Source organism: Cnephaeus nilssonii (genome assembly GCF_951640355.1).
Source record: "Cnephaeus nilssonii genome assembly, chromosome: 19".
Taxonomy (NCBI): domain Eukaryota; kingdom Metazoa; phylum Chordata; class Mammalia; order Chiroptera; family Vespertilionidae; genus Cnephaeus; species Cnephaeus nilssonii.
The window spans coordinates 10,105,267-10,118,763 of record NC_137090.1 but is presented as its reverse complement, the minus strand read 5'-3'; the positions used below and the strand labels follow the sequence as shown (position 1 = coordinate 10,118,763).

General features: G+C 57.1%; 1 protein-coding gene across 5 annotated transcripts; it reads left to right on the top strand.

Annotated features, from left to right (window-relative positions):
- The first annotated feature begins 385 nt into the window (after window positions 1–385).
- Window positions 386–9,641, top strand: COPZ2 (COPI coat complex subunit zeta 2). Of its 5 annotated transcripts, none has more exons than XR_013815102.1 (10): window positions 386–534; window positions 1,267–1,335; window positions 3,158–3,239; window positions 3,789–3,880; window positions 4,284–4,339; window positions 5,038–5,115; window positions 6,609–6,660; window positions 7,266–7,304; window positions 7,950–8,064; window positions 9,282–9,641. XR_013815102.1 is itself a non-coding variant. In XM_079798447.1 (10 exons), exons 1-9 carry the CDS (start codon window positions 424–426, stop codon window positions 8,001–8,003), a joined length of 639 nt encoding a protein of 212 aa, XP_079654573.1. In that variant the 5' UTR covers window positions 386–423; the 3' UTR covers window positions 8,004–8,037; window positions 9,282–9,640. The 5 variants fall into 5 exon arrangements, 3 of the variants coding, with proteins under 3 accessions (XP_079654573.1, XP_079654575.1, XP_079654574.1); XR_013815103.1 differs by having other exon boundaries at window positions 1,261–1,335; window positions 9,282–9,640; XM_079798447.1 differs by having other exon boundaries at window positions 1,261–1,335; window positions 7,950–8,037; window positions 9,282–9,640.
- Window positions 9,642–13,497: the final 3,856 nt, after the last annotated feature.

The following is a 13,497-nucleotide window of genomic DNA, read 5'->3' as shown; positions in this document are numbered from 1 at the left end:
TCTCCGGCTCCCACGGCTATCACTTGTCCCCGGGGCCCGATGATGTTTGTCCGCGCGGTACTTACCAGGAGTTAAGAGACAAAGCTGGACTTTGCCTGTGTTTCCTGCAGGCCCCCCGTTTAGCCTGCGCCACCCAAACCCGCAGGCCCGAAAGGAGGGGACAGACGGGGGCTGGGCTGGTCCGGGGCCCCAGGAGGATGGGCTCCGGACTTGACGGAGAGAGAAAGCAAGGAGAGATGGGGAGAGGAGCGCTGGGGCGTGGGGCGCAGGGAGGAGAGGGCGGGAAGGGAAGGAGGGAGCGGGAAGGGCGGCCGGGAGAGGGGAAGGCAGGCTCGGAGCGGGGAAGAGGGGAGGGCGGCGGCCTCCGGGGCGGGCGCGGGGCGGGGCGGCGGGAGGCGCTGTCAGCGCGAGGCGGCGAGCGGAATGCAGCGGCCCGAGGCCTGGCCACGTCCGCACCCGGGGGAGGGGGCCGCGGCCGCCCAGATCGGGGCCCCAGCACCGCCCGCCCGAGCCGGGGAGCCCGCGGCGTCGCGGGTATGGAGCAGGCGGGCGGGTGCCGGGGTCCGGGGCGGCAGGAATCCGGGCCGAGGTGGGGGTGGGGGGGCACCTAACTCACAACTTGCACGCCCGGCGCCGGGAACTTGGTGCCGCCACTGAGCAGCCCTGGGAGGGGGCCGGGCCGGGCCGGGCGGCGAGGAAAAGTTCCTGCGGGCGCGGGCACGGACTCCCGAGGAGGCCTGTCCCGAGTCCGCGTGGGGCCGAAGTTCTGGATCCGTTTGGAGCCGCGATGGGGACGGCGTGCGGGTGGGGGCGGATGGAGATTGTGCGGGGAGGGGTAAGGAGTGGCGGGGCGCACCCGCGTCGGGGAGGCTGGGGGCGCGCTCAGAGAGTGGGTCCAGCCTCCACCCCGAGGTCAGCTGGAAGGAGGAGGCACCGCTGTCCCCCCGGCCCAGGTTCTGTGATACACTCCGACTCGGGCTCTGGAGCAGTCAGTGCATGACAGAACTTGGGCCCGGGCGGACCTTCCGCACAGTGTGCAGAGCGCCCACCAGGGGCCTGCAGTGGGACATCTGCCTGGGAGTGGAGCAGGCCCGGAGTGGACCCGTGTGGGGCAGGATCGGGCCAGAACCAGCTCTGGACCTTTTAGGCTCGGGTCACTGGAGCCTGAGCATAGACTCCTGGGGCCCATAAAACCGATGACAGGGCACCTGCCTTGAGTCAGGGGCCAAAGGAGCTCCCCTCACCCCGACCCCGTGTCAGTTGCAGGAACCTTCCCTCTACACCATCAAGGCTGTTTTCATCCTAGATAATGACGGACACCGCCTGCTGGCCAAGGTAACTCCCACCCTCACCCGGGGGCCCCTGAAGACTGTACTTGGGTCCCAAGAACATGAGTCCCCACCCAGCTGACTCTCCTGCCTCAGGAGAGACCCCACCGTGGGTTCTGTGACTCAGAGCAGCTCAGCTTAGACCCTGCAAAGGTCACTCTGCCCACCCTCCTGCCCTGTCAGACTGCTGACCCCTGTTTCCAATCATGTCCCCTGAAGTGTCTTCTGGTCATCCTTTCCATTGGCCAGCTGGACCCGGGCATGGAAGGGACCTCCTCAGGGGTCAGTGGCGTGTTGAGCCTGGGACCCAGGAGTCCTAGTCCCCAAATTCTAAACAAGCAGCCTCCACTGTTCTTCGACAGCTTAGTAGACACTGAGGATTTAGTCGGAGGAGTCTAAGAATTTAGAACCAGACAGGATTAGAGACCACAAAATCCAGCTCTTTCACAAACGAAGAAAATGCGATCTGGTCTAGAGAAGCTACATGAGTTGCCTGCGGTCACAAGGGTTAATATCAGAGCAGCGATCTGACCTCAAGTATTCTGGCTTGGAGCTCCGGAGGGTGGCTTTCCCTGCACAAACTAGTCATCCAGTATCTATCCCAGTGAACGTGGCCTAGGATAGTGGTCAGCAAACTCATTAGTCAACAGAGCCAAATATCAACAGTACAACGATTGAAATTTCTTTTGAGAGCCAAATTTTTTAAACTTAAACTTCTTCTAACGCCACTTCTTCAAAATAGACTCGCCCAGGCGGTGGTATTTTGTGGAAGAGCCACACTCAAGGGGCCAAAGAGCCGCATGTGGCTCGCGAGCTGCGGTTTGCCCACCACTGGCCTAGGATAATCTATATAATAAAAGCCTAAGCCACCCTTATGGCAGAACGACCGGTCGCTATGATGCACACTGACCACCAGGGGGCAGATGCTCAATGCAGGAGCTGACCCCTGGTGGTCAGTGTGCTCCCACAGGTGGAGCCCTGCTCAGCCAGAAGCTGGGCTCACAGCTGGCGAGCCTCTCCCGCCTCCGCGGCAGCACTAAAGAGCCGCGAGCTGAGCAGGCGGTAAGGAGCAAGGGGTCCCAGACTGCAAGAGGGTGCAGGCTGGGCTGAGGGACACCCCCTCCCCCAGTGCACAAATTTCATGCACTGGGGCTCTAGTCCACAAATAAATGTCTACCTCAACACAACTAACTATAGTAGGGATATGGTATCTAAACCAGCTATGAAATAATTTGTAGATTTGCTTGTTTGCCTTCAGGCCTTCAGAGACACAGCAGCATTGACTGAATTGTGCAATGTGTACTGGGGGCTTTTCCTCAGATATTTCGTCTTCATAACTCTGCCTGAAGTCAAACCATCCTTGGTGTTGAATCCCAGTTCTGCCCCTACAACTGTGAGAAGTTACCTGACTTCTTCACGCCTCAGTTTCCCCATCAGTACAATGGGGATAATAAAGCAGTTACGATTATTATTGTGGTGAAGAAGGACCCCGGGATCTACCCGCTTTCCTGTAGACTCAGGTCCGTGTAGAAAGAGCATGACTTGGTGATCACCCCATCCTCAGCACACCGCACATCTGCTCAACATACAAAAGACTCCAAGTATTGGGAGAGGACAAAAAAAAAAAAAAAGGCCTCCAAACTTCTCTACATTTTATTATTCTTTGCTTAGAATTTGTGTCTATAGGAAAACAGTGAGCAGTCAGGCCTAGAGGGCAATAAAGAAGAGATGGGGCACTTGGCCAGCACCCACCATTCCCTGCCACCCATCCATGGAGGAGCCAGGCTCTATGGAATGGCTATCGCCCCTTCTCCTTCCCTTCCTCATAGTATTATGATGACACATTCCCCTCCATGAAGGAGCAGATGGCCTTCGAGAAAAATGTCTTCAATAAGACCAACCGGACTGATAGTAAGTACCCTCCTCTTCCTCGTCCAGAACTCTCAGATACGCACTGTCCCTCCATCTGGACCCATCTGTCCCCGTCGGGCCTGCACACCCACAGGCCATTTCCTTTTCTTCAGAGGTTCTTTTTACCTCTCCTTCCCAGCTGTTCATCTCTATGTCGGGGGAACCTTCACCCGCCCCTCCCGCCCCCGCCCATCCCTCTCAAACCTCCTACCACCTGCACACCTAGACCTCACTCTCAGGGGAAGAGGCCAACTGAGTTGTGGGCCCCCTACCAGCCTGGGACTGGTCCAAGGCATTGCACATGGTGGGAGCGGGAGTGCAAGGTCGACCTTGACCTGGGTTTGTTGACTCCTCAGAATGAGGCAATCACTAGAAACAGGGGGTGGAGGGAAGGACACAGAGTGGCCTCATGGTAGTGTTCCTAGTGCTAGTCTTTCCAAGGGTTCCTTAGAAAGGGAGGAACGAACTAGGGGGAGAAGTGCAGAGCTGGAGATGGGGAGGAGGGGTCAGGCAGAGGTGGCCGGAACGGCAAGTCTCCTCTACTTCCAGGTGAGATTGCATTTTTCGGGGGCATGACCATCGTCTACAAGAGCAGCATTGACCTCTTCCTGTATGTGGTGGGCTCATCCCAGGAGAATGAGGTGAATTCAGGAGGTTGGGGTGACAAGAAGGGTCTGTCTTTGGGGGAATGGCTTGGAGTCTGGGGTAGAAGCTGGGTACCCCTCCTTCTAAACTCTGGGGGTCGGTGAGCAGCCAGAATGGTTCTTTCTGGGACAAGGTATACCCATTATGCCCCTTAGGTTCCTTAGGGACCAGAAGTGTTCTCTGCAGGAGCTTTGGTTTCTTTTGTTGAACACCACTAGAGAAGGGTACACTCAGCGCCCCACTCTAGTGCTTCCCAACCCATGCTCCAAGGTCAAGCTGCAGGCAGTCTCCAGCCCTGTCGTCTCTGGGAAGGGACAGTTTCCCATGCAGGTAGACTCTTTCGGCCTTTCCAACCTCAAGCTCTCTCATTTTCCTCCTCCCACATCTGCCCAACCTCAGCTGATGCTCATGTCTGTTCTCACGTGCCTGTTTGAGTCCCTGAACCACGTGTTAAGGTGAGTGAGATCCTCGGCCCTTTAAGGCCCCATCCCCCAGGCCTTGATACATCACAAAGACAGGGCCCTTCCTCCATGCTTTTGTCCTGACGAAGACTGGAGCTGGAGCATCCCCCTCCAAGACCTCTGCCCTTTACCTAACCACATGGTGTCACCCGGAGCAGGGCAATATGAAGGTATGGCCAGAAAATGAGGTCTAGAAGAGCGAAATGATTTGCCTGAGGTTACAAATGGTTTATATCACAACAGAGACTCAAACTCAGGTTTTCTGACTTGAGGCTCAAGGTGGTTTTCACTGAACCCCAATTCAGTTATCCAGTATCTATTCCAGTGGGCATGACCTTAGGAAACCAAAGTAGGATAATCCAAGAACAAATGAATTCCCTAGTCAACACAGTTGAGTATAGTAGAGCTATAGCATCTAAACTAGCTATGAAATGCATTAGGGGTGCCATGGTGGGCACAGCATCAGTACCCCAAGTGTAGGAGGTTGGGCAAGGAGGGTTTAAGGCAGCAGGCCTGTCCTCTGCTCAGGAATCCCTTGCACAGGCGATGCCCTCACTGCCCTTGACATTGTCCTTCCCAATGCCTGTTGGGGGTGTGGAGGGGTATGGATGGAGAGGGGGCGTCTGTCTCACCTAGGCAGCGGCCTGGTTGCTCCTGGCCCTGGGGAAGCTCAGGAGCTGTATCTCCTTCAGGAAGAACATGGAGAAGCGCTGGCTGTTGGAGAACATGGATGGAGCCTTCTTGGTGCTGGATGAGATTGTGGATGGCGGGTGAGGAGGGGGTGAGGATGGCGGGTGAGGTCAGGGACACTCACAGTGGGGGGTGCCTTTAAAGATCATCAGCTCTAGATTGTACCCAACACACTGTTGGCTACCTCTGGCCACCTTCTCCCTCCTTTGCCCAGCACATTCCCGGTGACCTCATCCCCCCACCCCACTCATGAGGACAGAGGTTGAGGTCAGTGTTAGTCAAAGTCAAGCAAACAAGAAAGGAATCTGATGCCCAGCTGCGGCTGGCTGTTAGATAGGCAGGGTTTGGGTGAAATGGTTTGCTCTCCGGGGCCCAGGAAAAGCAGGCCGCAGACACTTGCCCCTCCCTAGAAGGACTTCATCCCGGCAGAGCCCTGTTGCCTCTACACCTCCCACTCTTAGAGCTCCATTCCAACCTGGCCTGGAGGTGTGACCTGGGCCAGGTGCTTATTCTCCCTGAGCCTCCCTTTCCCTACCTTTCAAATGGGGATGACAAAGGCACTGCCTCAGAGGGTACGGGGATTAAATCAGGTGATGCTGGTCAAGCTCATGGTTCTCCTCCAATAAATGTCACCTGCTATTGGTATGCCATTCTTAGGAGGCTGGGTGTCCTTAGAAGGGTTGGTTAGTGAATTTCCATGGGCAGGGGGTGGGGTGGGGGATAATTGGGGAGAAAAAGAATAATAGAAACTGATGATCTTAAAGACATCCACACACCTCTATCATTATGTCCATTTTAGAGATGAGGGAACAGAGGCTCAGAGATTCCAATGACTTGCCCAAGGTCTAAAACCATGGGCATGGTTCAAGATTGGGCTCTTTCCATGGCACTGTACCACATGCCCAGGGGGGCAGGGAGCTCTGGGAGATGGGGTACTATGGAATTCATCTCCCTGCCCTCCCCATTGACTTCCTGCTAATGGCGAGGCCTTGTGCTAATTGCTGAGACCCAAGAGAGATGGAATAAGACCGGGTTTTGTGGAAGCAGAAGTAGATACAATTTGGTGGAACCTCTTTAAGGAAAGCACACACACACACACACAATTACAAAATGGGGGGCAAGGCTTAGGAAAGACCCCTGGAGTTCCCATTTCTTTTGTGTATGGCATAGAATAATAGTGAAACAAGGTAGAGACCCCAAGGCACCTCCCTTCCTTCTCTGAACTTTCCTGAATCCAACCCTGACCCAGAAGGGGAAGTGAACTTTCGAGAGCTGAGTGTCCCAGGCCCTGCTTTTGACATGCAGTTTTTTCTGGCCTGAACCCACCCTATTGCACAGCTTTTGCCCAATGATGACCAAGTGTCTGACCAGCAGGTTTGAAGTATAGAAGAACCAGAGTTGAGGGATCTCCATGGTCAGGGAGAGTTCTGACTTGAGAAATACCAGTGGGAAGGTACCCCGAAGGGGAATTTTGCAGGATATGGTGATTGAGGGACGAGGCTTAGCAGCGAGAGGCTGCAGAGGGGAGATTCATGTCACTGGTTTTCCTCCTGGTTTCTCTCTCGTCGTGTAGCGTGATTCTGGAGAGCGACCCCCAGCAAGTGATCCAGAAAGTGAACTTTAGGGTAAGAGTCCGCTGCACGCCCTCATCTCCTCTAGGCTGCCTTTCCCATCCTCCTGTCTCCTGTCTTCCCTGTGCTGGGGCTGCCAGGGCCCGGGGAGAGAGAAAGGGGGGACCCAAGCTCCTCTAGCAGAAGCAATTACTGAGATGATGCACTTGGGGGAGCAGCAGTTTGGGGGTGTCAGTTAGTAAAAGAGATCTGCTGTCCTCTCCCCCTGTAGAATCACCAAGGACCTCCCCCTCCTCCCTGGTGGGAACTATAGACTGGGGAAGTAAACTCTCCAAGAGACACCGGTGGCTGCCTTGGCCTTGAGGTTGGGGAGTGGTAGTCCAGATAGAATGGCCCTGCCTAGTCTGTCTTTCCTGTCTGAATTCAGCCTCTTCTCCCATCTTTATTCCCCTCATTCCCGTACTCTCCATGCACCACAGGCAGGGCCGCGGGGGGCCTGGCTTCCAAGTGACAAGGTGCAGGGCTTCCACTAAGGGGCGATCCGGGTGCAGTGCCGGACCCCATAACACTGCCTCCCTCACCCCCACCCCTTCGCCTCCCTTTCTAAACCCAATGCCCCCGCCCTGGCCTGACCACCCTCTGCCACTGCTTCCCCACAGGCAGATGACGGCGGCCTGACGGAGCAGAGTGTGGCCCAGGTAGGCCCCCGACGTCTGCCCTTGGCTAGAGGGCGGAGAGCAGCACCTGGGGGGGGGGGGGGCAGCGGGGGCTGTGAAGGCTGAGAAGTCAGGGTGTGGGAGGGATTAGACAGTGACAGGCCATCGGTTGGAGAGTCAGGGGAGGCTTCTAGAGTCTCTGAGGCGGTGCCGAGCTGGGCATTGATCACTGAGGCACACCCTGCCGGCAGCCCGCCTCCTCTCCTGGCTTGGTATCTTTAGATGGAAACCCTGGGGTGAGGGCCCACTCTGGAGGTGGCTGGGTCACTTTTCCCCAAAGCAATCCCAGGGCTCGGGCCCTGATGCTCCCCCGCGCCCAGAAAGGACAACAAATAGGGGTTTTCCTCCAAACCCTCACCCCTCCAGGTCAAGGTCCAAGCTGTCCTTGTTTAGGGACCTATGAGCCCGTGATAAGATCTAACTTTCTTTGCTCCTCACTTGCCACCTAGCCCCCAAGTGACCTGGCTGTGGGAAACCCCATCCGCGCCAGTCCCCTGCCTGGTCCTAACTGGGGGTGCATGTGGGGCAAAGGGGGAGGCCCCTGGATCTGTGGCCTGACGGTTTCCCAGCTGTGCAAACTTCCTGCTCACCAGGCTGACTGCTTGACCTCCGTCTGTCTGCCCGCAGGTCTCTCTGCACAGACTAATCCTGATTGTGTGGAGCTTCCTGCCCCAGCACTAACTCCCTCCTGCTGTGGTGGCCCAGGCCTAGCCGGGTGTGTAACATCCGTGTGGAGCCCCAGGTGTGCTGCCCACTTGCCTGCACTGCCCTGGTGCTCACCCTGCCGCTCGCTCCCTCCTAGTGGCTCCCCAGGCCTCGCCCTACGCTGCCGGGAGGAACCCAGAGGTTAGGGAGCACGAGCAGAGCAGATAAGAACACAGGCGTGTATGTCCCACTTCACCACCTGGAATCTGGGTGACCTAGGGCACGTTTCTCAACCTCTCTGTGCCTCACACAATCACAGGACACTCCTCACAGAGGTATTATGAGAACTAGGTGAGCTAATGCAGTCATCGGCAAACTCCTTAGTCAACAGAGCGGCAAACCGCGGCTTGCGAGCCGCGGTTTGCAGAACACTGGGCTAGTGCACGGAAAACGCTTTGTGCAGCTCCTACTTTCCAAAAGGGAGAAAGAACGAAGACATAGCCCTTTTAACGGAATTCTCGAGTAAAAACCAAGGAAGTCGCAGGGAGTGAGTGGAGGAGGGAACGAGGAGGAAGTGGGGTTCTGGCCAGAGAAGCTATCGGAGAACCCCCCAGGGCCACGCTGTCCCCGAGAGAGGAGGGGAGACTGGGCAGGAAGAAGGGACACGCATGGGGGGATGAACCTGCAGAAGGGAGTGAGGGTTGGTGGCTGGAGGGACACTCTGAGAGAACTGTGTGGGATTGTGTGTCCGCCTTGGCACGGCTTTGCGTAAGCACTGGACTCAAGCTGTTTCCTCAGCTGCAGGTGAGCGTGCGCAACCGAGGGCAGGTGTCCTCTGGCAGTGTCTGGCCAGCCCCCGTTTGCCAGCTCTGCCACATCAGCCGTGGGGTGGGGTGGGGTGTGGAGGACACACTGCCAGCCAAGGGCAGACCTCGAGTTTTGCTGAAGTGTCTGAGCTCAGGGAGTGTCAGGCCTGGGCCCAGAGTCTGCCTGGACGTGGCACTGTGGGCAGGAGCCTGCATGACATGGTATGGGAAAGGCAGAGCCTGCCGCCACACCCACCGCTGCAGATGCAGAAACCAGAGGGCTGGGCAGGCTTGGGCCTGGCTGGGAGCTGGCTGCAGCCAGTTTGGACTGCTCTTCCCTCTGGCGGGCCTAGCCCCTGCTGAAGCCGGGTAGAGATGAGCTGCTGCCACCTAGTGACCAGGAGTTGTAGGGACACGGGGGAGGTGGGCTGTAGCCCTCCCCCGCACCGCAGTATCCAGGCATGGACATCCCCCTGAATTCTTTCTCTCAACCTTCCTCCCTCCCCAGGTTCTCCAGTCTGCCAAGGAACAAATTAAATGGTCGTTACTGAAATGAAGGCTGTGCGTTCGAGGCTCCCTGTCCCCAGATAATTTCCCCGATCCTGGCCAAAACTCAGAGACCCCAGGGCACAGGAGAGGCCCCTCGGCACTCCCAGGACCTCCCAGAACCATCTCCTGAGGTCTCTGGGCAGAGACTCTGAAATGGAAAAAAAATTGGCTTTAGCCCCGAGTCACCACTTCCCATGGCCCTGGCCTGCTCCTTGGGCCTCGAGAACCAGCCGAGTTGAACTCAGACCTTAGGCACCCCTGAACCCAGAGCCCTAATAAACCTGCTTCTGTCTCCTGCCAATGGTCTCCTCTCTTGGCGGGGGAAGTGTGTGTGTGTGTGTGTGTGTGTGTGTGTGTGTGTTCCGTTAAGGGTTCCTGCCCTTTCTTTGCCCCGTCTTTAGGATGCCCGTTACCAGGGCATATCCCAGCGGTTGTGTGATGGGGGAGAGGTAGGTCAAGGGGAAGGGGACACTTGAACATAGCGAGGGGGTGTGACAGGAATACCACGAGGCCCCGTCGGTGGTAGTATGATGGTGTGGCACGGTAAAAGGGTGATAGGAGAAATGGCACCTATTTGGGAGAAGGAGACCAAAGATGGGACACACGTGGTGGGCCCGCTGGGGGTTCTGTGAGTCACTTCTCCGTGACCAGCCTCCAGAAGGGAAGGGCGTAGGGCTTCCTGGGGACAAATGCAGGAACAGCGCGCCTGTTTTTCTTGGCATGTCTGGGGCCGTGGAATTCTGACACTGGCATGTACCCTGGGCACTAGGGCCCTGCGAGCTTGCCATGGCTGGGCCCGGATGCTGGGGGCGAGGAAGCATCAGGCAGCATCCCTCCCCCCAAGCCCCCGTGCATCTGTGTCCAGAGTACCCAGTGCGCTCCAGGAGGGGGTGTGTGTGAAGAATTAATTGGTGGAGAGAAGGGCGGGAGGGACCCCAGGGGCAAACGAGAAGGATGGAACGACTTCCTGGGCGACGTGACTCCTCTTTTCTCTCCCGTCCCAGGCCTCCCCCCCACCTTCGTTTCTCCCCTTCTTTCTGTGACGCCTATACTTTCTGCGTCCGTGTGCCTACGTCCCCGGGAGTACCTAACGTTCAGTCCCCGGAAAACTTGTTTCCCTGGATCCCATGCTAACGGCAGCCGCCAGTCCACGTCCCGCCCCGGCCCCGCCCCTCGCTGGCGCCCTGGCCGAGGGGAGCCCCGCCCCAGGAGCGCATCCGCGATCCTGTAGCGCCACCTGGAGGTAAATGCGGGAAACGCGCTCCCTCTGGGTCTCGCTCCCCAGACTAACCCCGCCCCCCAGGGCGGGCCCAACCCCGGCTCCTGCAGGATCTTGGTGGGGCTCCCACCCCAGGACTGAGCTTTGCAGAAACAACCCCCACGCTGGACCCGCCCTGCGAGTTCCCCGCCCGCGCGGGCACAGGAATTTCCGCCTGCAGCTACCGTAAAAAAGCGGCGAGCCCTGGCTGTTAATTGAAGCTGTCTCTGCGGGCTTCACGCCCTTCATTATAAACCTCTCAAGATGGGACTTTTATAATGGGCACGACTATTTCTGTAATTAGAGAAAACGATCAAGATGTAGTTATATAAACATATACGTTGTAAACACTGTGTACAACCCATTCCAGTAAATAATGCAAAAAGGCAACTCTGAAAGGGAACAGAGAGTATGCAATTAAAGGCTGTGGAGTTCAGGGGCCAGTGTGGCGACGGGAAATGAGAAATTTTCCAGAAATACTTTGGCAGATATGCGGCCTCATCCGGTGTCCGGCTCCATCCACCGCCTCTAAGAGACCGCAAGGACGGGAAGGGCAAATTCGCTTCCTAGCAACCCGGTCGCGCCCTCCCAGGGCCTGCAACCCCAAAGGTGCAGGAACAGGATTGTGAAGGCCCGGCGTTTCCCACACACACGGGCTCATGGAATCCTGTGGCCTGTGCGACGCTATCCCCATTTCACGGAGGGGCACACTGAGGTTCGGGAAGGTTCAAGTGTTTGCAGCAGTTTTGGGGAAGGGAACTGCTGGAGAGACGTGGCTTTCTCGCACCCCTGCCCCGGGGCCGCCCGACCTCCTCGCCCACACGGGGACTGTTCTGGGTTCAGGGGCACGAGCCGAGGCGACACAGCAATGCAGGGAGCCGATCGGAAAGGTGTCCTCGCCGACCCAGGCCCGCAGCGGGAAAGAGGGCGGCGCAAAAAGGACTGGACCGGGGAGGACCAGCAGGGAGGGGACGCGGCTCCTTCCCGGGGAGCCCAAGTGTGCAGGTCCGGCCCCCTGGGGGTAGGGGGAGACCCCTTTGCGTCCCCGGCCCCCTCTCGGCGCCCGCAGCCCCGCGGAGCCACCAGGACGGCGGGCCTGGCCGTCTGCCCGGCGCTGACCGCTGGCACCGGCTCTGCCCAGACGGCCTCATTAGCGCCGCCACAGGCGCGAGCCCACGGGCGCGGAGGGGCGCGCGGAGCACCGGGCGGGCGCGGCGCCGCCTGCCCGGAACCGGGTTTCGGGAAGAGCAGCCGGCGGTTCCTGGCGCGAGTGGCCGCCGGGGCCTGCCTTCCCGGCTGCTCGCACCCCCAGGCCCCTCCCCGTCGTTCTGCATCCCTCGCCCCCTGATCTCCTGGGCGACCCAGAGGATCTCGAGTATATGTAGGGGAAGGGGCTTCTGGAAACCCCCTTTCCTCCTGCTGAACTGGCACCGGGGTACTTCAGAGACCCCCCGTGAGCCTGGGCCCAGCCAGAGGGCGCACGCCGAGGCACTGCTGGGGGGCGGGGAGCCCCCACCTTCCCTGGGCTAGGGACAGAGGTGGTACCTCCCTTTATACCACCGCGAGCCAGCCACGCCCTCTCCGCGCCCCTGCTTCCCAGTCATTGGCTAGCAGGAAGCAGAGCTGGTCCGATTGGCTGGCCTCCAGACAGTGATGAGTGGCCCCCTGCGGACTGGACCCCCGGAGAGGGTGACGGCGTCTTTACCTTGCAGCACACTTCGGTGAAGGCGGGCTGGCCAGGTCTGGGATTGGGGGGAGGGGGGGGCGCCGAAGCGGAGCTGGAGACGCACCTGTAGTGCAAACCTTCTGTGCCCTCAATCTCCGTTTGAAACGCTACAGAGAGAAAAAAATCTTACCTTTGAATTCCCAGTAGAAACCCTTTCAAAGTAGAATAATTTACCCTAAGCAATTTGGGCACAACCCTACAGACCTCCCTTTCCCTCCAAACTGGGTCTCACTCACTTAACAATATATTCGTGCGTTCCTTTTGTTCGTTCGTTTGTTCGTTCGTTCATTCATTCATTCCTTTATTCAAATATTTGAGTGTTTGTCATAAGCCAGGAAAGGAGGGGGCAGGGGTGATTGGGCCCAGACGTGGCAGTGGGATGGGGGTGAAAGGTTGGAAGGAGAGAAGGGATTTGAGAGATATTTCAAGGTAGAAATAACCTTTTTAAATCAAAGGACGTTCTATACCTTGATCTGAGCGGTGTAACATCAAATCGATGTTTCTCCACTTACATCTAAGATGTGTGTTCTTTCTTGTAGGTAAGTCATAGTTCATTTAGAAAGGAAAAAAATCAAATGGCTGCCACATTTTACTCTATCGACGACATTTGTATAGTCCTCATTTGTTTCCTACTCTCTGCCTCACCTCTACCAACTAAAACTGGGACATATCTTAGATGAGGGTCCAAAGAAATGAGAGCGGTTGTGGAACACATGTGGACTTTACACTGTACCTGCAGGTGAGTGCCATTTCTCAAGGTGAACTCGCTGGTAAAAAGAAAAAACAAAAAACAAAAACAAGTACTAGTAAAATAAAGTTTCTTTTGGAATAGATTCTTCTAACAGACATTTACTAACTGGCTGTTCTGAACCAGGCACCTGGCTGGGGCTTGGTGGGGGCTTCTAAGCTGAATTGGAAGACAGCTCCTGACCCAAGAAGCTTACCACTGGACTGGAACAAAGTCCCGAATGCAGAAATTACAAACATTGACGGAGGACATGGTGTATTGCATAGTATTTGACAGAGAGAAGTCAGTGTAAGAGACACTAAACAGGGAGCAATAACATAAGCAAAGGAAGGAGGCAGAGAACCTGTCTGGGGAGCTGCAGGTCGGCATCCGTAGCTGGACGGAGGATGGGTGTCTCTGTGGGAACCTGGGGTGTGTTGAGGTTTCTCCCTGGGCAGGTTGTA

Bases quoted from the DNA above. Each gene is read 5' to 3' on its own strand.
- COPZ2 (XM_079798447.1), top strand. From the start codon at position 424: ATGCAGCGGCCCGAGGCCTGGCCACGTCCGCACCCGGGGGAGGGGGCC. The intron at 4,340-5,037 runs GTGAGTGAGATC...TATCTCCTTCAG, and splicing joins TCCCTGAACCACGTGTTAAG to GAAGAACATGGAGAAGCGCT. The intron at 7,305-7,949 runs GTAGGCCCCCGA...GTCTGCCCGCAG, and splicing joins CGGAGCAGAGTGTGGCCCAG to GTCTCTCTGCACAGACTAAT.